The 26,775-nt window shown below is 37.7% G+C and overlaps 2 protein-coding genes across 8 annotated transcripts; one reads left to right on the forward strand and one right to left on the reverse strand.

Moving 5' to 3' along the window:
* Nucleotides 1-351: 351 nt before the first annotated feature.
* On the reverse strand, nucleotides 352-11,475 carry LOC124386623 (charged multivesicular body protein 1b-1-like). 7 transcript variants are annotated; one of them, XM_046850586.1, is made up of 8 exons: nucleotides 11,068-11,475; nucleotides 10,263-10,360; nucleotides 7,786-7,845; nucleotides 3,599-3,655; nucleotides 3,403-3,512; nucleotides 2,870-2,923; nucleotides 922-995; nucleotides 352-790 (listed from the first exon to the last, which is right to left on the reverse strand). In XM_046850586.1, the coding sequence occupies exons 1-8, from the start codon at nucleotides 11,081-11,083 to the stop codon at nucleotides 786-788; spliced, it is 474 nt and encodes a 157-aa protein (XP_046706542.1). In that variant the 5' UTR covers nucleotides 11,084-11,475; the 3' UTR covers nucleotides 352-785. The 7 variants fall into 7 exon arrangements, 3 of the variants coding, with proteins under 3 accessions (XP_046706542.1, XP_046706544.1, XP_046706543.1); XM_046850588.1 differs by lacking the exon at nucleotides 3,599-3,655; XR_006925967.1 differs by lacking the exon at nucleotides 352-790 and adding an exon at nucleotides 8,956-9,099 and having other exon boundaries at nucleotides 921-995; nucleotides 2,870-3,512; nucleotides 3,599-3,686; nucleotides 10,264-10,360.
* A 1,583-nt stretch (nucleotides 11,476-13,058) lies between these two features.
* LOC124385553 lies at nucleotides 13,059-21,843 on the forward strand. Its single transcript, XM_046848671.1, has 2 exons — nucleotides 13,059-13,483; nucleotides 16,538-21,843. The coding sequence occupies exon 2, from the start codon at nucleotides 16,552-16,554 to the stop codon at nucleotides 19,759-19,761; it is 3,210 nt and encodes a 1,069-aa protein (XP_046704627.1). The 5' UTR covers nucleotides 13,059-13,483; nucleotides 16,538-16,551; the 3' UTR covers nucleotides 19,762-21,843.
* The last annotated feature ends 4,932 nt before the right edge of the window (nucleotides 21,844-26,775 follow it).

Consider the following 26,775-nt stretch of genomic DNA (forward strand, 5'->3'; position numbering starts at 1 on the left):
ATCCTTTATCTTTTGCTTTTTAATATTTCTGTATATAAAAATGTTCTATGTTGTGCAAATTAGTGTAAATGCAGTTTTAAAAAGTCTGAACTGAATTGAACTATGTAATATTAAATAAAGATAAACAAATGCATGGATATAGAAGATGATGTAATGCTAATATGACACCACCAATAAATTGCTGTAAGTGATGGAAGTGATATAGAGATGGAATATGGAACATATTTACGTTTAATCACCACATTATCTGTGTAAAGCTGCTTTGAGACAATGTTCATTGTTAAAAGCGCTATACAAATAAAAATGAATTGAATTGAATTGAATTGAATTGAATAGATGGAAGCATTCTTTAAGATAAATAAGTTTATTCACATAATTATTATTTTTTTGTTTGTTTGCCATGCTCAGATTTTGTACATTTTCGGTATTTATTAGCAGCATAAATGTCTACACTTTTTTTCTCAATCATATAGTCATTTACATGAACATATACTTATGGTAAACACAGGGCAAAACACAATGCAAGTTTTCTATTACTGTATATTCTTTGTACAGAAGACATGGGGAATCACCCCCTCACCTTGTGTAATATGCATGTTCTTTCTCAATAGTGCCATCATGAGGCACAAGTGTGTGCTTACTGTATATGCACAAGTCAGTTTCAATGCTTTTTATAAGAGAGTTACTCAAGTAGTCACGTATGCTCCTTACATCACCTTCCCCATGGAGGTAAACGTTGACATGACTAGATTTGGTCACATAGTCTGGCCAGTCACTGAGAGAGCTCATCCTACACAACAGACAAGTTTTACCAACTGGTTAGTAAATTATAGTAAATATTTTCTGTTAATAACAACACTCATAGATATATAAAACATAAAGAATGTTGATTGGCAAATGAGAGAAAGTGTTGTGATTTACTTGTGCATGCTAAAGTTAAACTGGTGCCAACAGAACCAGTCTGTCCTAAAGGCAGCTCCATGTTCAGAGCAACCCTGTAAATAAACACACACATGAACACAAACCATTTCCATTGACATAATTATGCAGAGAATTCATACTATACTACTACTATCTAACCCTAATACAAAACTTACCCTCAGTAAGCAGAAAGGAACATTTTTAGTGTAAAATAATTATGAAAAATGTATTGTCATGAAACTTTACTTTTTACTTTGTATTATTTAATATACTTTCCATCTTTGAACTTAGACACATTATTTCGGTTGTATTTGTCACCACTGGCTTACTCATCAGGGACAAACTTACACTTATAAAGTGTAAGTTAAATCTTATTTATTTTTAACACCACATTAATTTTGAAACAATGTTAATTGTTATAAGTGCTATACAAATAAAACTGAATTGAAAATTTAATTGAATTTGTATATAGAGATATAAATAATAATAATACAAGTATTTTAAATTGTATTTATCAACTTAAGAAAGGTATTTGCTATGGCTCTGTAGTCTTTTATTCTCAATTAATGTTTAATAATATATTTTTTTAAGATTGCTAGAAAGCTCTTTTTCCTTTCATTATAAATTTTAATTGTGGCAGGAAATCCTCCCATCCATCTAATCTTTTAGACCGAAACCAGGTGCAATTTTCAGCATTTGTAGATTGCATTGCCTGAAAAATACTTAAAGCTCTTGACCTGTACACCCTTGATTTTTTTTCATTGTGTTGCTGCCACATGATTTGACTGATTGCATAACTTCACAAATGTGGATCATTCTCTGTCCGTCAAATATTGGATAAAATGGAGTACAGGAGGGAAGAGCATTGTGGTATTGATCAAGCTTGATTAAGCTATTGAGGAAAATGTATGAGTAACACTAGTGGGAGCTTAAAGGCTGCTGCCCGTGTCCTCCTCTATACTATTTATTACAGACAAGGTTTGCAATGTTTGGGTTTGTAAATTGCCTTATAAGCTCTGGATCTGTACAAAATGCACTGCTTGTGTATAACTAACTGTTGAAAATAATCACTTCCATTCCATCTTTAAGTTCCATCGCCTGGAAGTAAATCCAGCCAACAAATTGCTTACTGTTAATTCATCACCTACAATCTTAAGGGTGGTAAAAATGGAAGAATACCAATACTAAAATACTGATAAAAATTTTATTATCATGTAAGATACACATGTTCTCTGAAAACGTTTGAGTTTGATATTAAAATATTATATTTACATCTATAGTGAATGGTGAATTTTTATTCCTTTCATTATTTAGTTGATTAAAAAATACAATTAATAGTTCTGACTGTCTACTCTTGGTTTAAACTCTGAGTTTTTGCCGATGGCGAAAAAAAGAGAAGATTTCAGACATAAACAGATTTAGCCAAGAAAGCACCAGTAGTTACAAAACACAGTGAAAAGATCAAAATAACCCAAACTATAATCACTGGCATCTCCAGCAACCTCCACAGACTAGAGGTTAAAATAAACGCAATCTACTATTTAAAGAAGACCTAAAGAGCAGAAATATAGAGCCGATGTCATAAGATGCAAACCACTCATCAGCAGCAACGATTGGAAAGAGATCAGTTTCTGAAATACCCAAACCAGTCCATCTGCCAACAACAATCATGCCACAGTTAATTTCATAGAGATTACGTTATCTTTAAATCCTGATGATTTGATTGTAAACATTGCTTGCTTTTGCATTGCTTTGCTGACCAGATTATGCTGTTTAAATGTGAATATAATGAAGTGGATGATAAATCTTTGAAATATGGACAAATTAAACAAGTATAATAAGAATGAAATGAAATGGTTAAGCAGAAAAAAGTCCTTTAGATATTTTGTCAATTCTATTGTAATTATACAACAAAATAATGATGACTTATATAAGAATAATGGCTTACCCAGCTTCATCTTCCATCTCCTGCATTAAAGACTGCACTTTATTCTGTATAGACCTACATACAAATTATACATTAAACAAGTAAAAACAGAAAATTACCAGCATGCATTAAAAAAATGCATGTTTAGCAAGTTTGCTAAACATATTTTGAATACAAAATAGGTTATTGTCTAATTCAGATTTTCTAATTATCTCTAATATATGGCCATATATATTTAGACATATTTAATCATTATACATTTCTTTGTGGAGTTGTTCTATTTTAGTGGCAGATTCTTTAGCTTCTTGCCAGAAATAAATACTTGAAATAATGAAACAAAATTATCTGTTTTTAAGCAATAAATTAATAAAATAGAAATAAATATAAATAGGTTTCATAATGTAATATTGATTTTAAAAAACTAGTAAAGATAAATATAGGTTGATTTCTATATATTTTTTATTTGCTATCAATTTTTGCAATTAACCATTTTTTTTTTTAATATTGATTTCACATCTTCTTTCCAATGTGGTCATCTGCCAATTTTCACTTACGTCACACAACGTCCTCGCATCTGACATTTTGTGGGCAAACGAGCTTCCTCTGAAACTCTTTTTGAACTGTCCATAATGCTGTGCCACAGGGTCCATTTGAAGGAAAATGCCTTCCAAAAAAGATAATGATGTGACTACTAACAGAAGCAGCAGGACGATTAGTAGTACAAGTATACAGTAGTGTACAGAGCCATACCTTCTGCTCAGATTCTGTTCTGTACAAAATCTGAAAGGACTGTAACTGTAACTGCAGCTAAAGGTGAAGGTAGTAAAAGCAAAGCAACCTTAAGGGAGGAAACAACATTTGATGATGTCCATGGGTTTCCTGTTTACAGCAAATAAATGATTTATATATATATATATATATATATATATATATATATATATATATATATATATATATATAACTGGCATCTAACTCTAACAATAATCCTAATATTTTAATTATGTTATCTTTCCCAAAATATTTTGTGAAAAATGGATAGATAGAATGGAAGACCATTTTATTAATGTTATTTTGAAAGCCGGTGTATTAACGCTGACGGTCTAGACTTATATTACATCCTGATATTTCCTGTATATTTCAAATTCACAGTGGTAGGGCACAGAGAAAAAATTACAAAAACTGTGCAACTGTCAAAATACATTTGCTATGCGAGTCTGATGCAGACTATGCTGCAGTACCTGCGGTATAGTCAGTGTGGTTGTGTTGCACATAGTACCTTCCATCTGTGCTCTCTGTACATATCCAGTGTTTGAGACTGGCACTCAAATTTGTACAAAAAGATGACAGCACATAATCTATCAGTGTTTTTAAACAGGTATAGATTGGAATATAAGTATTATCAGAAAGTGGTAATGGACCTCTCAAGCTTTTAAATCTTTATAATATTCGATAAAGTCTTGGCAAGCAATGGCTACAAAGACTCACTGGAACTTTATTTGCAACATATGTATAGCAGAAACAGGCCAGTTGCTTTAGATTAGGTCCATATAGATGATGAGAAAAGGGGGGGGAATGTGATCTCAGTTATTTTGGCTGTGGCATCATTCTTGTTGCCAGATGAGCTGGTTTGTGTAGTTTTATAACTGCTGATCTCCTGGGATTTTCACCCACAACTCTCTAGAATGGGGCAATAAAGAAAACATCTAATAAGCGATAGTTCTATGAAAGAAATGACTCAGTGATAAAAGAGATCAATGGAGAGTGGATGGTTTGAGCTGACAGAAAGGATCCTATAACTCAGTAACTTTGTATAATTGTGGTAAGCAAAAAATATATCAAAGAATGCACAACACCTCAAAGCTTGATGTGTATGGGATACAACAACAGATCACATCAGGTTGTACCTCAGTCAGCCAAGAACTAAAAATTCAAGCTGGCATACCAAAACTAGATGGTGGAAGACTGGACATTATAGCATGATATATCTTGATTTCCTGAGTCACACGGATGGTAGGATCAGAATTTGACACCAACAGCATTAATCCATGAACCCAGCTTGCTATGTGTCAACAGCCCAGGCAGGTAGAGAGGACTATAATGTAGGTAATGTTTTCTTTGCACACTTTAGGCAACAATAATTCTGATAAAACTTTGCTTGAATGTTACAGCTTATTTGCATGTTGTTGCTGACCCTGGGTATCCCTTAATGACCCTAAAGTGCTCAGTGAGTCTTTATTCACAATAAAAAGACATTATAATGTGTCCCATTAAAAAAAAAAAAAAAATATATATATATATATATATATATATATATATATATATATATATATATATATATATATATATATATATATATATATATATATTTATATTTATATTTATATATATATATTTAGACTGAACAAAATCAATGAACTAAGAACTTCAAAGGGCTAATTTAATGATGCTAGAAAGTTTGGAACTACTCTATTACTGCATTGATTTAATTCAAAATCTAATTAAATCTTTATCCAAATCCATCAAGATACACGGAACACAATTAAACAAACTATGTAAAAACCTTTAGTTTTTGCAGTTTTTTCCCCCTAGGGGAAAAAACTTTTTTTTCCCCCGCATACTTTTTCAGTGAAGATTTTAAATGTTGGATATTTTCGCTCAGTAAATAAGTGTAAAAAATATAATGTTTTTGTGTCATTTGTTTAATTGGGTTCTCTTTATCCAGTTATAAGACTTGAACAAATTTCAGATAAAATCTATGCAGAAATACATTAGAATTATGAATTGATCACAGATCTTGTGGATTTGGATAGACTGGTCAGAGACTTCATCACTGCATCACTACCAGACACACTGGACCCATTACAGTTTGCGTACCGTCAGAACCGTTCGACTGAGGACGCAATTGCACATCTTCTCCACACTACAAACAGCCACCTGGACCTAAGAAATGGGAATTACACAAAGATGTTGTTCGTGGACTACAGTTCAGCATTCAACACCATAATTCCCTCCACACTCACCTCTAAGTTGGAGGTCCTGGGACTCAGCCTGCCGCTGTGTCAATGGATCTCGAACTTTCTGACGGACAGACCACAAGCTGTACGGGTGGGAAAACACACCTCATCCACCCTCACCCTCAGCACTGGAGCTCCCCAGGGTTGTGTTCTGAGCCCCCTGCTGTACTCACTGTACACACATGACTGTGTGGCCACTTCCAACTCCACAACCATCATCAAGTTTGCTGGCGACACCGTTGTGGTGGGCCTGATCTCCAACAACGACGAGACGGCCTACCTACAGGAAGTTAAAACCTGAGAGATGGTGCCAGGAGAACAACCTTCTCCTGAACGTCAGCAAGACTAAGGAGTTGATCGTGGACTTCAGCACGAAGCAGGAGCGGTCATACCAACCGCTAAACATCTGCGGGACTCCAGTGGAAAGAGTGGACAGTTTCCGGTACCTGGGTGTTCACATCACACAGGACCTGTCTTGGTCCTGTCACATCAACACCCTGGTGAAGAAGGCCCGGCAGCGTCTGTACCATCTGAGACGCTTAAGGGACTTTAAACTACCCTCTCAGGTGCTTAAGACTTTTTACACCTGCACCATCGAGAGCGTTCTGACGGGTAGCATCACTTCCTGGTTCGGGAACAGCACCATGCAGGACAGACGAGCCTCCAGAGGGTGGTGCGTTCAGCCGAACGTACCATCCACACCGAGCTCCCTGACCTGCAGGACATCTACAGCACACGGTGCAGGACCAGAGCCAGGAAAATTGTGAAGGACCTCAGCCATCCCAACAATGGACTCTTTTCTCTGTTGCGTTGGGAAACGCTTCCGCTCCTGAAGGCGAACACAGAGAGAATGAGGAGGAGCTTCTTCCCGCAGGCCATTCGGAGTTTAAACCAGGAAACACCCAGGATCTAAAAACTGGCCCACTCTCTCCATCATCACCATTTTTTCCCCTGCACAACCACACTTTTCGTATACGGCACATTATACACTGGACTTGCACAGCACAGTGCACTTTACATTCCATCTCTTTTCATATTTTCTTTTCATATTTTCTTTTCATATTTTCTTTTCATTTTCTTTTCATATTTATTTCATATTTTTTATATTCTCTTTTCTTATACCACACCATCCGCACAAGGACACTTTACACCACACCTCACTGCACACGGACACTCATGGTCAATCATAACTTGTTTACTGTTGTTTACTGGCTAACTGCACACTGCCATAAACATAAACATTTTCTGTGTACATTTTCAGTGTATGTGTATATATATGTATATGTATGTGTATATATGTGTATATGTATATGTACGTATATATACATATATATTTATATATATTTATATATCTCTACATCTTATTTATCTGCCTTCTTTCTTATTATATTTTTCTTTAAATTTTGTTATTATATTTATATTTTTTATATTTTCTATTCTCCTTTTTTACCCTATTTTATTCCCTCATGCCGGACCGTCGTCAAAAGCATTTCACTGCATGTCGTACCCTGTATGTATGTGTTTGTGACAAATAAAAAAATTTGATTTGATTTGATTTGAATCTATTAGTGGCACTATATACTGTATTTAATGAAAGTGATGAAAGATTACTTTGTCAAACTTTTAACAGCTGAACTTGTATTAAAGTAATGTAAATGAAGTAAAATTTGTGAAACATCTTGTGTTGTGTTACTAGAGAACTCCACTCTGAAACCTATTTTATATTTTTTAGTTTGACATATTTATGATGTCCTCAGAGATTATGGTGATAATTTGGTGATTGCATTCCATAGGAGAAAAGGTTTAAACAATATTAAACATAAAGGAAGCTAGCTTAGATTCGCCTTAGAGTTCCAAAATGGACTGCAAATGTACAATGCAGCTACTTAGATATTGAATAGATGACAAGCAGATCCACTTTACCATTTGTAAGTTCATGCTCTTTTTAGCATCCATAGACTTAACCACACCTTCCATGGTGACCTGTAAAACATATAACAGGACAATCATCTCAAACACACTGGCAAACCCGTCTATCAATCAATCAATCAATCCATCAATCAATCCCTCCATCCATCCATCCATCCATCCATCCATCCATCCATCCATCCATCCATCCATCCATCTAGCTAGCTAGCTAGGCCCTGTCAAAGTCCAGACTTTAAACTGACTAAAATTCTGTGGCAGGACCTTAAGAGAGCTGTGCAGAAAAAGAAAATTCCTAAATCCTCCACAACGGTGAGAGAGACTGATAAAGTCATACAAAACATGATTACTTCAAGTTATAGTAGTTCATGTTACATTTTAAGGCAAATATGAGGTAATTTTATATTTGATGCCAGCAACACATCTCGAAAAATATGGGAGACATGAGATGGGACAACAAAATTGATCATATATATATATATATATATATATATATATATATATATATATATATATATATATATATATATATATATATAGTTATAGTTTTAGTAATTAGCAGTTTTATATATATATATATATATATATATATATATATATATATATATATATATATATATATATATATATATATAAAACTGCTAATTACTAAAAACTAGCTAATTAGGTTAATTGGCAATGGGCCAGTAACATGACTGCATATAAAAAGAGTATGTTAGAGAAGCAGTCTCTCAAAACAGATATGTAGACAGAGGTTCATGATTATGTAAAAAATTGTGTCTACAATTTATGAAACAATTTAAAAAATAATGTTTCTCAACATAAAAATTGTGAAGACTTAATACTATGGATGGTGTTTGACAAAAAAAAAAAAAAAAAAATATATATATATATATATATATATATATATTTATTGTTTTATTATTATTATTTTTTTTTTACAATGACAAACCTTCAATCAATGGTCCTGCCAATAAAAACCATTTCTTAACCTCACAGGTAGAGGTCACTGTCAACAAAGGCATGTTACAGTTTTTATCGTCTTATTGCAGTTCTATTCAAATTTCAAATAAACACTAGGATTAACATTTTACAGACATTTTTTTTAGATGCTAAATCCAAATGCCATATGTGGCAGATAAAATTAACATTAAGGCTATTTGCTACCTTATTTGGGGTAACAGCAGTTTGGACCCAAGCAGCCACTGCATCCACTCAAGTGCTTCTGCAAAGAAAGTTGATGGATTGATTCTTCTGTTGGATTGCATTTTAAGCATGTATGTTCACCTCCATGTTCCCTTTCTCTATAGCCTAGAAACACAACATACAAATTTCAATGACAGGAAACTGAATTTAGAAGTCTGTGAGTTACCTGCAAGCTATGAAAACCAGACCACTTTAGCATAGGGTAGCTTATAAGCAAATAACTTCTACTTTTCTTCCAGCTTCTCCTGTTAGGGGTCGCCACAGCAGACCATCCGCATGTTTGATTTGGCACATGTTTTTACGCTGGATGCCCTTCCTAACGCAACCCTCCCCATTTATCCGGGCATGGAACCGGCACTAAGGCTTGTGCAACCCTAATGGCTGGAGTTGGTTCCCTGACCGGAGATTGAACCCGGGCCGCAGCGGTGAGAGCGCCGCATCCTAACCACTAGACCATCAGGGGTAGCTTATTAGAAAATTGCTGTTATACTAATCTCTAGATAAGCTTTCAAGTAGACTTTTGGAACATCGCTGTGGAATTATTGTCTTTCACCCACAAGAGCATTAGAGAGAGCCAGTGATGTTGGGTGAGGAGGCCTGGTGCTACGTCTGTGTTCATCACAAACATGTTAATAGGGTATCTCTTGGATCCTGGTATTTTGGTTGGCTGACTATTCTTAACTCAGCATATATGTGATGTATTACAAAAAAAACAACATTAAAGAGGAAAACACACTACTAAGTAACTAGCATGTCAGTTCACTGCTGATCTGAAAACATATACATATCCAACATATCCAAATACAGGGTGTCCCAAAAGTCTCCAAAGGGGAGTATGAATGGCAGCACCATATCCATTGTTCTTTTGCTAACTTCTTAGTTAGCATGCAACACTTCCAGTCGATTTGACTAATTTGTTAATAAATTACGCAATAGTGTTGTGTGTCATGCATGTGCCGTGTTTCCTGTTAAAATTCAGTACAATGCTGTGATAGATTTCTGGTCCATCCATGAGAATAATTTTGTCATGAAATGAAGACATTTATGTAAAAAAGGATGGAGACTATGTAAGGAGAGTTTTGGGACATACCATATATTTTCAGGGATGGTCCTATGGTGAAACATTTATACTGCATTATCAAGCTTATATTAAGCACTTGAATTAATACGTCTACTAAGAAAGACTAAAGATTAAAAGACTAACTTAAACGTACATAAAAACCAACCATAGGCCATATTTAAAAAAAAAAAAAAAAAAACAGTCTTAACTTTTTCACTTTAGCTTTTTCAGCCTTCTCCTCTTTGTAACATTTCTTTGCATTGCAGTCCAGCTCTTTGGCCGCAAACTTGAGGTTGAAAAGGTGCTCTGTCATTTAAAGTTAAGGATCTTCATCGAAGTAAAACCATTATGAGAGTAAAATGTAGGAAAATTTGATGGTTTTGTAAATGACATATATTTAGCAATTTTGAAAGGACTTTATTTGATTAATCTGTTTAATGAAAAGAAAGTTTAGGTTTTAATTGAGTTGGAGATAAGGCAGTTATGATTGGATTTTTAAGCCCCTTAAAAACATACACACCACAACTATTACACTAATGTTCAGCTGATAGTTTACATTGAAATGTACTGCACCAGATACATTTTTGCAAAATTTGTAGATATGTTGAGTGGCTCTGCACACTCAAACACACCATTTGCAGTTCATCAGGGGACAGTTTTCCATTTTATAATTCATACTATACAATATATTGTAACTCTGCGTCAAGAGATTGGTTTATTTTACCCTGCAAACATTCATGCACTTATTCATGTATTTATTCCACAAGAAACCAAAGGCCGGTGGTTGAAGAGGGCAAAAGAAGTCCTTTTTAAACAAATATTGTTGTGTCATTGCAGAATTTCCATCATACCTAAAATTAAAAAAAAATCGAGCTGTATTCTCAAATATCACTTAGCTCGTGTTAGGTAATCATCCTCGAGATCCGTGATTGAGCATGAACACCGATAGCAGAGTTACGCAACAAGCAGCTAGGGATAACGCAGTAAATAATTCAAGATGCTTTGAAGGATACTTTCCATGTTTGACATGTCTGAATCGCTCGTTTTGCCTGCTGATCTCTCCAACAGCCGTTTAATGAACACGCCGAACCGGCAGGGAAAGGCTCGAGGATGCACGGCGCTTTGATGTTCCCTGACAACAGGGGCAGCATCTGCGACTTCCGGCTACACACCGTGACGTCCCGGGCGACGCGCAGCCTTCGCGTTCACGCCTATCGAAAGGCGTGCTCCTTTGACGTCACGGGCGTTTGGGATGGCACGCTGACATTATTTTTAACACACACTGTTCCTTGTCCGTGGCGGTACAAGTCCAGTGACGTCGTTTTTATTTTTGGACTCGAGTAAATTGACCTTTCATCTAGCTAACAAATTCACAGCACGATATAAGGCTCCAACTATCTCATTTTGATGTTATTTTTTTATTTATCATTTATTTATAGATCATCATTTGAATTTCAATAACCTAAACAGTGCATATATATATATATATATATATATATATATATATATATATATATATATATATATATAGAGAGAGAGAGAGAGAGAGAGAGAGAGAGAGAGAGAGAGAGAGAGATAGATAGATAGATAGATAGATAGATAGATAGATAGATAGATAGATAGACAGACAGACAGACAGACAGATAGATAGATAGATAGATAGATAGATAGATAGATAGATAGATAGATAGATAGATAGATAGATAGATAGATAGATAGATAGATAGATAGATAGATAGATAGATAGATAGATAGGCCAAGCCTGTAATTATTACCCACACTCAGATAGGTCAAATATATGACACGAGAGCTGTTCTTGTCCAGGCTGCAGCTGATATGAAATGTCAAAACATGCACGAATCTGAGTAGGAGGAAAGTGAGAGAGAGAGAGAGAGAGAGAGAGAGAGAGAGAGAGAGAGAGAGAGAGAGAGAGAGAGAGAGAGAGAGAGAGAGAGAGAGAGAGAGAGAGAGGTGCCCGGAGCAGTAAGCAAGACAAGTTTAGTCTGGACTGGCGCTGCGGAGAGCCGTCGCTTGACGTGGGCACGCGGGAGGGGCGGGTTGATTGATGATTGGGTTTGTGTCCCTACATCGAGATAGAGAGTGAGAGTGTGTGAGAGAGAGAGAGAGAGAGAGAGAGAGAGAGAGAGAGAGAGAGAGAGAGAGAGAGAGAGAGAGAGAGAGAGAGAGAGAGAGAGTGAGAGAGAGAGAGAGAGAGAGAGAGAGAGAGAGAGAGAGAGAGAGAGAGAGAGAGCGAGAGAGAGAGAGAGAGTGGGGATGAGTCACTGATTGCCTGATACAATATTCAGCACTGCCACGGCATTGCGGCGTGTATGAACGTGTGCAGAGCATCCTCCACACTGACAAAACCCATTTATCTTAAATGTAGTATTAAAAAAAAACACATGAGTGATCAGTTTTAATTATCTTTATCTTTTTTGGGGGCCAACAGCAATAAAAATTATTACAAAAAGTCATTAAAATGATTGAAACATTTCTCACCCAAACAAATAAATGACCTCTATTTTCTATACACCTGTTCAGAAGTAGCATTCTCATAATATTTAAGTGATTTAACAGTTTGTCAATAAAAAAAATCATTTAAATTTAGCCCATCTTTTAAACACTCGATTTAAAATGCATGCATGTTGGAAGAGTATCATTTGCTCAGACATGGTCTCCTGCACGCCACTTTTCTGGTTCAGTATTCTCATATTCATCTAAAACACAATACCGTGCGTATTTCGGTGTTTTTTTTCCTAGTCTTTATTGCCACGTATTTCCAAACTTTTCGAGTTTACTGGCTTAGGAAATGCTGCGTTAGCTTCCTAGTAAAACCTTCTCTCTCTCCACGAGTGGTTTCTGCAGCATCAGCCTGGCTGAGTCGTTCTCGCGTGACAAACGCACAGCGTACACACACACACACACACACACACACACACAAGCACACACGGAGAGAGAGAGAGAGAGAGAGAGAGAGAGAGAGAGAGAGAGAGAGAGAGAGAGAGAGAGAGAGAGAGAGAGAGAAAGAGAGAGAGAGAGGTGCGCATCCTGTCGACAACCTGTTAACTCTCGCGCATCGCTCTTTTGATATGCGGCACCGCTGCGCGCTCGCTCTACGTGGACCACCTTAAGAGCGTGACGCCAGGTTGCCATGGCAACTGCTTTCCGCTTTCGGGCGCGGAGGGAGAAAAAGCGCGAGATATTTAAGAGTTTCGGTTCAGGAGCGGCTCAGGCTGGACAGCGACCACGCAGAGGCAGCAGCAGCAACAGCATCTGTCTCTTATCTCGTCTCTGCGGAAATACGCTCGACCCGAGGCCGACAATACAACACTGATCATCCTTATAACTGCTGGATCCTACGGGCCGGAAATCAACTCACACACACGCGCGCGAGTTGAAGGTTCCATTCTTCATACTCTTTTAACTCAGGTGAGTTGAGGAATTCCCATGCTGGGAGCCTGAGTTATATATATTTTTAAGACCTGTCATGAATCGGTTAGAGTTCCGATTAGGGCTATTATTGTAATAAAAAAAAACCGTGACCCCAGTTAAATATAGCATCACAGATGAAACCCGTTAGTGTTTGTGAGTGATCGTGACGTATGCGATACGTTCACGTGCACGAGTTATACAAATATGTTGCGCCAAATGAAGTAGTTATAAACAAATGCAGCACCAAAATGAAAAAAAAAAATTAGAGGGGGTGTCTTTAAACAATGTTACAACTAATCTGCAATAGTGCTTTTGAATTTTAGATTTTGTTTGCTTTGTCAACAGTGCACCACCTATAGGAGACATTAGCGGGTAATAATAATGTGATTAAAAAAAAAGTATATATGAATGATGTGTATATTAATGATTATCTCCGTAAACAGCCAGGCTTGAATAATAAAGCTAAGACAGCATTTTTTCTATTACCCTTCATTTTTGGGGAAAGTGGATGAAGTTTTGGATGGACTCAGTGTCTCAGTAGTGTTAAAGTGGGAAATTTAGAGTATCCGCAAAACATATGTATTATAAGGTTTTTTTGTTTTTTAACTTTCAACTTTCTGTCACAAAAAACGACACGGATCGTTTCTTAAAACATATTTGTATGAAAATAAAAGATCTGCCAAAATGCATTTCACATTTGTTTTTTTTTTGTTTGTTTGTTTTTGCAAACGAGGTTAAATTGAAGTCGGGCACGAAAGCGCATCTGGGTGCAGTTTCTTTCTTTCTTTTTTTCTCAGCTATGACTCACCCCGGCTTGTTTGCGGGAGGAGAGGGGCGGGGAGGCGAGGGGTGTAGAAGAAAAACAAACGCTCCCACTAGCTATTATTATTGTGTCTTTTATAATTCCAGTAATACGGATCACAATAGCCTGAGATGTTTTTGGGCATGTCGAAGGAATGTTTATGATAGAATAAGACTGGTAATGCTATGTGTAAAGTTAGTGATCAGACTATGGGACCCATTGAGCTCCATCACGACTGTGGGACCTGCTTGCGTCACGCACCCCTCCCCCTACACCATCATCATACTTCGTCTCTCTTCTTCATGTCTTCATGCCTGTGGTTACCCGTTGACTTCATTATTGCGCGATGGAGCAGATTGTCTTGTGAAATCAGCTAAAGGCAGCTGGAAAACATGCCGCCCCCACTGTATGCGCAAGGCAACGTGGGCAAGCATACACACTGAACAATCAATGAATTACAGCTTACACACATTTCTTTAAGTATTAGGAAGTAAAAGATGAAAAATAATTTTCCTTAAAAAATAACAAGCAGGCAAATGTTTACATGTTCATATGTATGGGTTGCATGGGATAGTCATTAAAATGAATTTTTCTGGCTACTCCACTTTTGAGAGGTTTTCTGTACATTTAAATGCCTTGGGCTTCCTTAATGGATTCCAGTTTGAAGTTTTCTGATGTGAAACACATATTACTCCAAAGAACCTGAAATTGTTTCTTTAGAGGGACAATTTAGGAACCCTAAAGGATTCAAGTACTTTATTATATTTTATTATTTTATAAATGTATTAGCCTATGTAAATAAAAGAAAAAACAGAAAATCAAATAAGAACACATAAATAAGTCACACTTCATATCATCATAGGTGGTGCATCATGACAAAAAATGTTTGGCCATTCAATTATCCTTATGAAAAGTTGTGGAAACTGTAAAACCTGTGCAAATATTCCTTTTTAAATGTGTACTTTATTGTGATGCAGAACTAGACTGGAGACCCTATATCTGCTTATTTATTTTGAGTTGGGCTACATACAGTTAATAAACATTAACTGTAATTAACATGATCAAATAAAGGCTATAATTTTCTTCACCAAATTCTTGACTACGTAGCAATAACAGTTGCTTTTTCATTATATAATATTTATTGTCATGGTTAGTTTTTTAAGGAATAGAATATTTTGCTTAATTTGCCACATGCACAGGCACATGTGTGTGTCTGTCTGTCTGTCTGTCTGTCTGTCTGTCTTTGGGAATCAAAGACAGACAGACAGACACACACACACACACACACACACACACATGCGCGTGCATGCACATGCACACACTCAAACAGTGCATGTGCTTTTCTTCCTCTTCACTTTCTGCTTTTCATAATTATACCTTTTTATTAATGGCACTAAGATGATTAATATGTGGAAGTGAGTCACTCAGATTAACCCTATGAGCTCTGGTAGAGTAAAAATCAATAACCACTGTCTGGCTTAGTCTGAATGATTCAAGTTTATTTTTCCATTCTTCCAACATTTAGTAACTTGCATTCATAATTTACAGGGGTTTTTTGACAAAACACTGAAGATTCACAACACAAAAGGGTGCAAAAAAATTATACAGTCCTTTACCTCAGAGAATGAGTCATCTTTTGGACATAGCTTGCAACAATGAGGAGTATATGTTCTTACCCACTCAGAGACAACAAAAGCAATTTGGACCAAAAAAAAGAGCAAAAATACAAAACAAAAACCTAAATATAAAAAATGGCATCAATTTGCAGCATCTAGAAGAAGAGTTTGGACAATCTATTTTTAGCTCAATTGTTTAATAATTATCATACCAGAGATTTCCTCTCTGTTTAAAACTGTCTGAAATCTAAAGAATTATTATTGGTTTAAAACTCAGGTGACATAAAATGTCTATGAATTTTGTTTGCTCTTTTCCTTTTTTTGCCATCTGCAACCAACAAATTACAATAATGATAGCTAATTATATTCAATTTATAAGATCACTGGTCAACATAAATGACAAAAAACATAAAACCTCCCATAACGCAGAAAGAGAAAAGAAAATATATGTAAATGTTCTGGTAATTTTAAGTAATTTTACTTGATAAGAACTGATTTCATGTGGTTTTGTGTGCACATTCAATGCCTGCACCTTAGAGACTATTAGCAATAATGTTTTGTATTGTAATACTGTCAATTTTACTCTGTTTTTATCTAATTTTTTCCTTATTCTTTCTTTATTATATTCTCCAGTCCTGCAGAATATAATGGAACTGAACGATGATCGGCGGTTCCATAATCTAACACAGGAGCAAGTGGAGACTCTAGATCAGGTTCTTACAGAAGTCATTCCCATTCATGGCAGGGGCAACTTTCCTACCTTGAAGATTAAGCCCAAGGACATCATTCATGTCGTCAGAGACAGACTTGTTTCTAAAAATATCAAGGTGAGGGATGTTCGTCTCAATGGCTCCACAGCAAGTCATGTCTTAGTCAAAGAAAATGGCACTAGTTATAAGGACCTAGACATTATCTTTGGTGTGGAGCTTCCTAAACAGGAAGACTTTCAGATCATAAAAGAAGTTGTTCTTGGGTGCCTCCTGGACTTTTTGCCACAAGGAGTTAACAAGGACAAAATCACAGCTCTCACGATGAAGGAGGCTTATGTACAGAAAATGGTCAAAGTCTTTACTGAGTATGACCGATGGAGCCTCATTTCACTTTCCAACAACAGTGGTAAAAATGTGGAACTCAAGTTTGTCAGCTCTCTGCGACGGCAGTTTGAATTCAGCGTAGATTCCTTTCAGATAATCTTGGATACAATGCTGGAGTCCTACCTTGAGGCTGAGAGAAGAGAGGCTGCACAACTTAAAATGAAAGAACAGGAGGCTTCCATGATTCATAGTACTGACTCACAGTCAGGTATAATGGATGAGCAAATCACCTCTGCTGGTACAGAGAGCTGCAATGAAACAGATATTAACATATCAGGTGAAACTAAGGACCTGAACAGTTTGCATGATGTATGTCACAATGATGAAGTTATGATGGAAGACCAAAACAAGTCTTCCATGAAAGAAACAACTGTTGAAACAATCCAGAAGAACAAAAATGAGGAGTTGAGTCAATCTATAACAATGACTGAAGCTATGGAAGATGTGTCAGACCTGTCTGAAACAGGATCAGTGCACATGAAAGAGATAGATGAGCTTAATCAAAATTGGTTTGTGCAAAAAAATGAAATGCTACAGACACATTCAAGCATAAACATTAACTCACAGCAAGAAAGTGAACAGGTAATCATACAGAAAAATGAAAACATACATCATGACATGCAACTGTCAAATACTAAAGCATGTGTCCATACAGAGGTAAATAAAGAGAGTGAAAACATATTAGTTACATATTCAGACAGTGTTAAGTCTGTTTCTAAAAAGGAGCATACAGATACAATCGACACAACAAAGGAGGAAATGCAGACTACAGAAAAAAACATTGAAACCATGGTCCTCAGTGGACAACCTACATTCCAGGTTCCTCCTCTCACTCTTCTTACACAAAACACACCAGTTGACTCAAATAATGAGTACTCTTTACCACCACCTGCCAAGAAAACTAGTCGAAGTTCACAAATGGTTGTTCTAAAGTATTCCTCACCAAAACCCCCAAGGAAAATGTCTAGGAAGGTCCCATGTGTACCACAGTTGGCAAGCAAACTTGTCTTAAAGGACTCAACAGTTAAATCTTCTCAGCCTGTCAAGGATACACGCAGTGTAAGTGACCCAAAAGAAACAACACATATGCAAGTAGAATTGGCAGAGCATACCACTGACTGCTTGGAATCCATATCCAGTTCTTTACATGATAAAGACTCTTTACTTAGAATATTAGATATATCCACAACTGCCTTTAATGTTTCAGCACAGGAGAATGGTTCACAATCAGAGGAGATGCTTTCCATACCTTCGTCCCCAGAAAAAAAAATTCAAACACATATAGAGACTTCAGAACCAGAGACTGGTGAAACTACTAATCATTCTGTTTTGAGCTTGAAACTATTTACTGGCCAAAAGACCCCAACTACAACCATTCAAACTTTCCCTGAGACTCAGACAGAAACATGCTCTCAGTCAGTGAGACCAACTATCCAGATCAATTTTCAGCCTGTAGTAGAGGTAGAAGATAGTTTTTCAAAGTCTTCACACAAAGAGAATATTGAGCTTGCAACACAAACTTCTGAGTGCAGTAAAGAATATCCAGAGTTCCAAGAAACTGTTACTTATACAGTAGATGCTTCCTCGAAGTTAGGGACAACTCTTCCTACAAATCTTGCTATCACAGAGGTGGTAGAAAACACTGACCAGGGCTTTGGGGTTCCAATTATTTCATCATCAGTTCCTGAACTCTCAAAATTAAATTCACTTCCTCAGGAACTTAATGTACCTGTCACACAGACTCTAGAGTCTTCAATTTTAACATCACACCTTCTAGAACCACCTATATTAATACCCCAACAGGCTGAAAATTTCTCTATTTTAGAAAAAGACTTTACCGAATCCCCTAATATATCATCATGTCTTCTAGAGCCTCCAATGCCAGTTTCTAAAAATGAAGTGTATTCTGTCTGGCCATCAAATGTTTTGGAATCTTCCACATGTTCTTCAGAGGAATCAAAGTCTTCTGCAACATTGATTAAAACTCCAGAGCCACCAAAAGTATTATCACAGATTGTGGAACCTTCTGTTGAATCACCACAGTATGTACATCCTTCCATATCAGAGACTGGGGATCTAGAACCTTATATTCAACTAAAGTTAGTCACCCCTGTAGAGACTTCAGAGAACTCAAATCTTCCTGAGCTCACAGCCACTACATCACCCCTGCCTTTTTCCAGAGAAATTCCTTCTGTCACAGTAGTGGCAGAGAGCATGTATGGAGATTTTGAGCAAGCCATGGACCATCTGCGTTACAGGTTAATAGCAACCCGCAATCCAGAGGAGATCAGGGGTGGTGGCTTGCTCAAGTACAGCAACCTACTGGTTAGAGATTTCAAACCTGCCAGTGAGACTGAAATCAAAACTCTAGAGCGTTATATGTGTTCACGGTTCTTTATTGACTTTCCTGATGTAAATGAGCAACAAAGGAAGATTGAGTCCTATCTACGAAACCACTTCATTGGAGAAGAGAAAAGCAAGTACGATTACTTAATGACTCTACGCCGGGTGGTCAATGAGAGCACTGTGTGCCTGATGGGCCATGAGCGACGACAAACACTCAATATGATTACCATTTTGGCTCTCAAAGTCCTGGGAGAGCAGAACATCATACCCAACACCAACAATGTCACTTGCTACTATCAGCCTGCTCCATATATGGCTGACCACAACTTCAGCAACTACTACATTTCAAATGGGCAGTCCCCAATTATTTATCACCCCTATCCTCTACATATACACATGCAAACTGGTTTGGTTTAGCAGAGGGCATGATGTATGCATGGTGATGCTGCTACTGGGCAGAAATATAACTTACATGCAACCTACACACAAATATAATTCTCAGCATAAGAGAAAGCCCTAGTAACTGAAATAAAACCCTGTTTTAAGTGCTTTTAATTTATAACAATTATTCTGATAATAAATCAGGAAGCCACAGTGGTTTGGGTTACCATTTGGCTTACAGTGCAATTCTACATAGACACATCTGTTCCTAGATTCAAAAGCATACTTTACTAGGATCAATGCACTAGATTAAATAAAAACATTAGTGATAAAGGTAATAAAACAAAGCCTCCGAATACCAGGAATAAATGTATCTGACACATTGAAAGGTGGGTTTTAGAAACACAGGGCTTAGTGAGGGTGACACATAGCGGGAAGGACTTAAAGTTAAATAAAAATGAATGCTAATTACCTGATGTGTTTTTTCCTTGGTGGAGTGTAAAGCCTACACAAATGGGAAATACAGGCTTAATTCACTAAGCTGGCAAATGTATGGAATATTATATCATTTAGCATTTGTTAGGGTTAAACACAAAAACAAAACAAAACAAAAAAACAAGAGTTAAGATGCACTAAATTAGTCATTTTTAACCATTCACACTGATAGATGTAGTTATTTGAATTCAATAGCCAATTAGAATATAAGTTTAGTTTGGCATTCTTGAGAAAAATGCATAAAACTACAGTACAAATGATTTTCCATTAATAAAATTTATATTACATAAACTATATATGGTTTTGGAGGGGTAAGGCTTTAATTTTCCGATCTTGCAGTGATTTTACAGAGATTCTAAACATATTTATGATGTGTTCAGGGATTCGTGATGGGTGTATTCAATTTATTCCTACTGTATGTTTTTGGAACAACTCTAAGTAGTCTATGACACATGGCTCAGTTCCACGCTGAATCTTACCAGCTGCATGATTGACTGCAGATGTAAACCAGTGTGCAATTTAGTGTGAAAGTTAAATGTTTAGTATCTCTTCAGCCTTTTATTGTGATTGGCTGTAAATGTTTTGTTTGTGTGTCCAGAATGTAAATTATGTTTTTGGATTGATGTCAAAAACTGTGTAGAGGACATTGAAATGTTGTCACTGAAAATGTTACTGCCAGATGTCACCATACGAGTTGTACTGGAATCCAATGATTTAGTGATGAAGAGAGAGAAGTGTTTTATTGATGCATGTATGTGTCTTTTGAGCATCTGTGATGCACAAAGTCAACTTTATGGACTGGAGTTTAATAACCATATGATGCATATTCAGCCTCAAAGGAAGCAGCGGTCTCAAGCAGCCGAATGCATGTGTGAAAATATCTACTTATCAGGAATTTTTTTACATGTTAGTAAGAAAAACATCTATTTTTCCAAGAAAAAAAATAGTATAACAGCATATAGAGTACAAAGAGTCTATGCCAACTGCATAAACACTTAAATACAAGTAACAGCTATATATATATAGATTATATGCAAAATAAAAGTTGTTGACGTAGATATTTTAAAGGATTATATAAACTTGTCACTGTTCACAACTTGTGGATTTCCCTTTTTATGTGAGGTCCTAGATTTAAATTTGTGAAGTAATATAACTTACTGTATGTTGACTTGATGTCCCTAATACTGTCTTGCCCTGGTGTTTTTGTCCACTTTCAAAATTTGGCCTTACTGCCAAAATCTTTAGTAACACTGTGCTTAGATATAGGTTCAAATTCATTTTAACTGTTTACCCAAACAAGACTTGTAACCATAGGAAACCTAAAGAGCAGTTTATGTTACCAAAGATGGGTTTTGTAGGAAAACTTAAGTGCCTAAAAGAAGGTCATTGGTATATAACCTAAGAAAAAAAAAGAACTAAAACAAAAGAAAGGCAGAAAATAGACAGACCAATGTAAGGAAAAGGTCAAGAGAGATAGGAGAATGGTTCTCCAGGATGCAAATGAAGCTGCATCCCTTCATTATTTCGGGTGTGTTTTTTCTTCTTGCCCTTCTCTAGTGCTGAATGTATTGATGTCAGTTCTGTAGTTCTTTATTATGGTTGGTTAATGTACCTTTAATAAATATTTAAATGTACCTGTGAGTCTCCTTAACCTACATTTGTTTTTCTTCCAAGTGGTTTGTGATAACTATGTTGATGGAAATGCCTCATGATTCGAATGAAAGGTTTCCAAATGTATGAACACTGTATTTTCATAGTTATGCACACAGGACAATAGCACAAAAGACAACCACATGTTAGATTATTACATATGGATTATTGAGCAGACATTCAATGTAATTTTCAAATATCAAAATTGTTTAACTCCTCAAAACAAGCCCACATGTTAAACATTTGGAAGTGTTGCAGCCTGCCACAGACATCACTCGAAACGGCATTCACCTCATATGTGATTATCAGAGCTCTCCAGTAGAGGGAGCACTTAAAAGAGCGTGCCGTGTTGATAGCCAATAATCTACAATTGTTACTCATCCCAAACTTGAAAATCTAAAGGTGGCAAGCAAAAAAAATTTTTATTCAACATTTTTATTTCACATATTTGTAGTTAATAGACTTAAAATTACAAGGTCATTTCCTCACACCAGATTAATGACTAATTCTTGTACATAACTTGTACATAAAAGATTTTAGGGACATTAAATACTTATAGCATTATAAAAAAAATGATAAAAGCACAATTTACATGTTTATCTATAAAAAATACACTGCATAACTTTTTTATCAGAAAAAAAGGTCAAACAAATCACCAGCAATATTATTTTTTTCATGGTTGTAGCTTCATGACTAGAACTGTTCCGAAAGAGAGTTAAGCTATTCCTAAACACACTATGGCACATCTATGGCACATAACAATTGTTCTCCGTATAAGGCTGTCACATGTCCATTCACTGTGTCCATTTAATACTGACAATACAGAGACAGATAGCCGGCAGGTAAATGGCCAAGATGGGCCATAAATCATTGTTGGCTAAGAATAGAAGAAATGATAGATTTCATGAATACTTTATAGTATCACCACAGCAATAGAGTCATCAGAGGAGCTGTTACACTGCTAGTCCCTATTCTTGAAAGTGAATGTGAATGTGTGTGTGTGTGTGTGTGTGTGTGTGTGTGTGTGTGTGTGTGTGTGTGTGTGTGTGTGTGTGTGTGTAAGAGGGTGGGGGAGAGCGAGAGAGATGTTCAGCCTTGATGCGATGTGTCATGCTGAAGAAGTGCGGCTGGGGCTATGTGGAAGTTCACAAAGCCAGCTGCACATCACAAAGCATCTCTGACGCATTTCACATAGGTGCATAATTGAGGTTTTGAACCTCTAATCCTAATTATCCTCCTCAGGATAAAGCCATGTGAGTTTAAGATGTTCAATGAATGTCTATCATGTTGTGTGTGTGTGTGTGTGTGTGTGTGTGTGTGTGTCTGTATAAGAGAGAGAGAGAGAGAGAGAGAGAGAGAGAGAGAGCTCCATATGGGAATATGTAATCACTGTGACTGCACATGAGTGGTTATTGTATAGAGCGAACTGGCTGATTAGTGAGGTTGTATAAACATATATTGGCCTGTGCACCAATGGTGCTATTTTCCATACAAACTGTCATTTCTTTGAGTGTTGAAAGACAACAAGAAATGGTCATGACAATATCAAACGGTGAGATGCTCATCAACACAGCCAGAATAACGAGGGCTGCAATTAAGCTACTTCAGCAGTGCCATTTACAGCCAAGGCATCTACTGAGATATAATACCTTCTCTTGTCTGATAATCACTTATGTCATCAGTGTGTCTAAAAACAATCACTGACAGTGTGTGGTTATTGTGGTAATGATAACATTGATGTTCCACTTAAGGGAGGGGGTTCATTTATGTTCCTGAATACAGCTCTGCTAAACATTAGATGCTTAAGAACCTTGTGGTGATTATTGTTTTCCTCAAACATTGATTCACTTATGTCTGGGATAAGGCAAAGCTTGTGCCAATCTGAAATGCAATCGATCACATCACTTCTGACACGCAATTAATCTGATATCTTTGATGTGATTAGTCTTCTTTCTCACATCATAAGGTGGCTATAAGGGAAAACAGGAGCTTTACATTTTGAAGGAAGAGCACACCTCTTTATTTCAGTAGACTGTTACCAAATATTGATGTGTGCAGTAATGTAGGGTGGGGAATAAAGAATGAGATAGAATGAAAATAAGATAGAAAGACAGTGAGAGGAAGAGAAAGCTTTTGTTTTACTGTGGTAGGATTGTAATGAGCATGATGATCATGCTAATGTCACCATGACCGTCTCCTCCTAGAGCTTCCCACACACTGTGACTAATACCCCCACCCTCCACACACACACACTTACGTATGCACACATGCTCAAGAACACACAAACACACAGCCTCTCACACAAACACGATTAAAGGTTCTCTCTGGTATTAACACACATGGAAGTGGAATTGAGCTTCATGTTCCTTGCATAAAGAAAGAACCCTAAACAAGACACACCCACAATTACATACAGTAAGAGAAATGACCAGCCCACAGTTCATTGTCCAGCTTTGCTTAAGTTTAAATAAATGGTTTTAATAGCTGAACTAAAGAGTGCAATGATTGAGAAAATCAACAGTCATAGAACAACAAATAGACAAATAGAAAAACAGAGAGGGAATTTAAGCTTTGGAGTGATTCACAGTTCATTCACATTTATCCAAAGAAGAAGTAGCTTTAATTAAATGGTTGAGATTCTTCCCTCTCACTCGCAGACACATTCTTTTGCCCACCCACACAACCACTTCACACCATTTTAATCTCCACACACCAGGAGGTACAAAAACTAATAAAAGAGGCCTGTGAGGTTGATGATGAAGGCCATTCAGTACTGGTTGTTAGGGATCTGATCATCTATGGTCAGCTAATCTGCCACTCAATTCCAGCTGCCTTGCACAAAACAAATCAACCATAATGCTATTTAGCTGTTATGCCAGTAAGTATTGAAGTCACCAGAGGGAGAAAAAAAAGGTTTGAGCTGGTGTGAAAGATCTGTGAACGGTATTTGTGTTTAGGTTAGGAGGGAAACTGAATATATGAGCAGTGGGCAGTGGGGACATGTCCCTCAGGCAGATCTGAGATTTATGTTAAGGAGAAGTCAAATGCAGGAAGATGAGAAAGCACCAAGCGGGTTGAATTTGATTACTAGTGCATACTGCATTGCTCTGTGTTAAATGTTATTGGCTTTTGCAAAATGACATTCATTACTTTTCATTTTTCTCTGAAATATTTTTCTACTAAATGGAAAAAACGGGACCTCTGTTTTTGTTAAAAACACAAGCTCATGGCAGCTCTGTTGTAAAGAAAGGCTTTTGCACATGTTACAGGTTTATATAAACATGTGATGTGTGCATAGATTTGTATATGTGTTTATGGGACAAAATAGATTGTGTGCCTGGAAGTGACTACACTTCATGGTTATCATCTATCTCTGTATGTTCAATGTTTCAGAGATGTGTATGGGTGGATTCATGTATGTGTCAGGCGCAAAGAATGTTCTGAGACCGATTGAATTCCAAAAAGGGCTTTTCTTTAATGAAAAAAGCAAAATGGGCAAGGCAGAAAACACAGACGAAACACACTGAAGCAAGTAAGCTGGAACACAACTATAACTGAGTAGTTTTTGGGCAGTCCGGTAGGTTCATAAGCCTAAGCTGTAGAACGGACGGTGGGAATGTGGAAAAACAGGGTCTTTATAGTGTGGTGACTGATATGGACCAGGTGTGGATGATTAGTAAGTTGGTGAGCTGCTTGGAGTGATTGGAGGGGTTGGTGTGGTGTGGCTGCTGGATCCTGACAGCACCCTCCAGGGGCGGCTCCCGACGCCTGACCCTGCGCCTGGGACGACCCCGACCCCGGGGCGCAGGACGAAGTGGACGAGTGGCGTGGAATTCCTCCAAGAGCGCTGTACCCGTACCGGCTGTTCCCGTACCGAGTAGACCGAAGGCTGTTCCAACACCTCCGGCGGAGGGGCCTGACCTCGCCGCACGTTGGGCGGAGATGGGGTATACGGTTTTAGAAGCGACACGTGGAAAGTGGGGTGAATTCGGTATCGTGGTGGGAGTTCCAGCCGATAGGCCTCGTTGATCCGCCTCTCGATCCTGAAGGGTCCGATATACCTGGGACTCAGCTTCCTGCAGGGGAGACGCAGTCGCAGGTCTTGTGCCAGTGGACAGCCAAACCCAATCTCCGGGGCTGTACGAGGGGGCCTCCAACCGCCGTGCATCCGCATGTCGCCGGGTTTCCCTTATCGCCCTGCGCAATTGAGTGTGTGCGGCCTCCCAGGTCCTGAGACTCTCCCGAAACCAGTGATCTACCGCGGGTACATTGGACGGCTCATCAGACCATGGAAACAGTGGGGGTTGAAAACCTAACACGCATTGAAAGGGTGTGAGTCCTGTGGTGTCTTGGCGCAACGAGTTCTGCGCGTACTCCGCCCAAGGCAGAAACCGACTCCACTCCCCCTGGTCTTGGTGACAATACGTCCTCAAGTACCTCCCAGCTCTTGGATCTTCCGCCGGTTTGGCCGTTGGACTGGGGTGGTAGCGGACGACAGATTGACGGTCACTCCCAGCAGCTGGAAAACGCCTCCAGACATGTGAGGTGAACTGAGAGCCCGGTCTGATACTATCTCCTCCGGGAGGCCAAAGTTGCGGAAGACATGGTGGAAGAGCGCTTCTGCTGTTTCCAGAGCCGTGGGAGGCCTCGGAGAGGAACAAATCTGCAGGCCTTTGAGAACCGGTCGACGACCACTAGAATACAGGTAAAGCCCTCCGACCGTGGCAAGTCGGTCACGAAGTCAATGCCGATGTGTGACCATGGCCTCTGTGGAGTAGGCAGGGGGATGAGTTTGCCCACCGGTAAGTGCCGAGGAGTCTTTGAGATGGCGCAGATGTTACAGCCCCGGACAAACTCGGCCACCGTGTTGCTCATTCCTGGCCACCAGTACCGCCCCTGCACCAG

Source organism: Silurus meridionalis, chromosome 5 (assembly GCF_014805685.1).
Source record: "Silurus meridionalis isolate SWU-2019-XX chromosome 5, ASM1480568v1, whole genome shotgun sequence".
In the NCBI taxonomy this organism is placed as follows: domain Eukaryota; kingdom Metazoa; phylum Chordata; class Actinopteri; order Siluriformes; family Siluridae; genus Silurus; species Silurus meridionalis.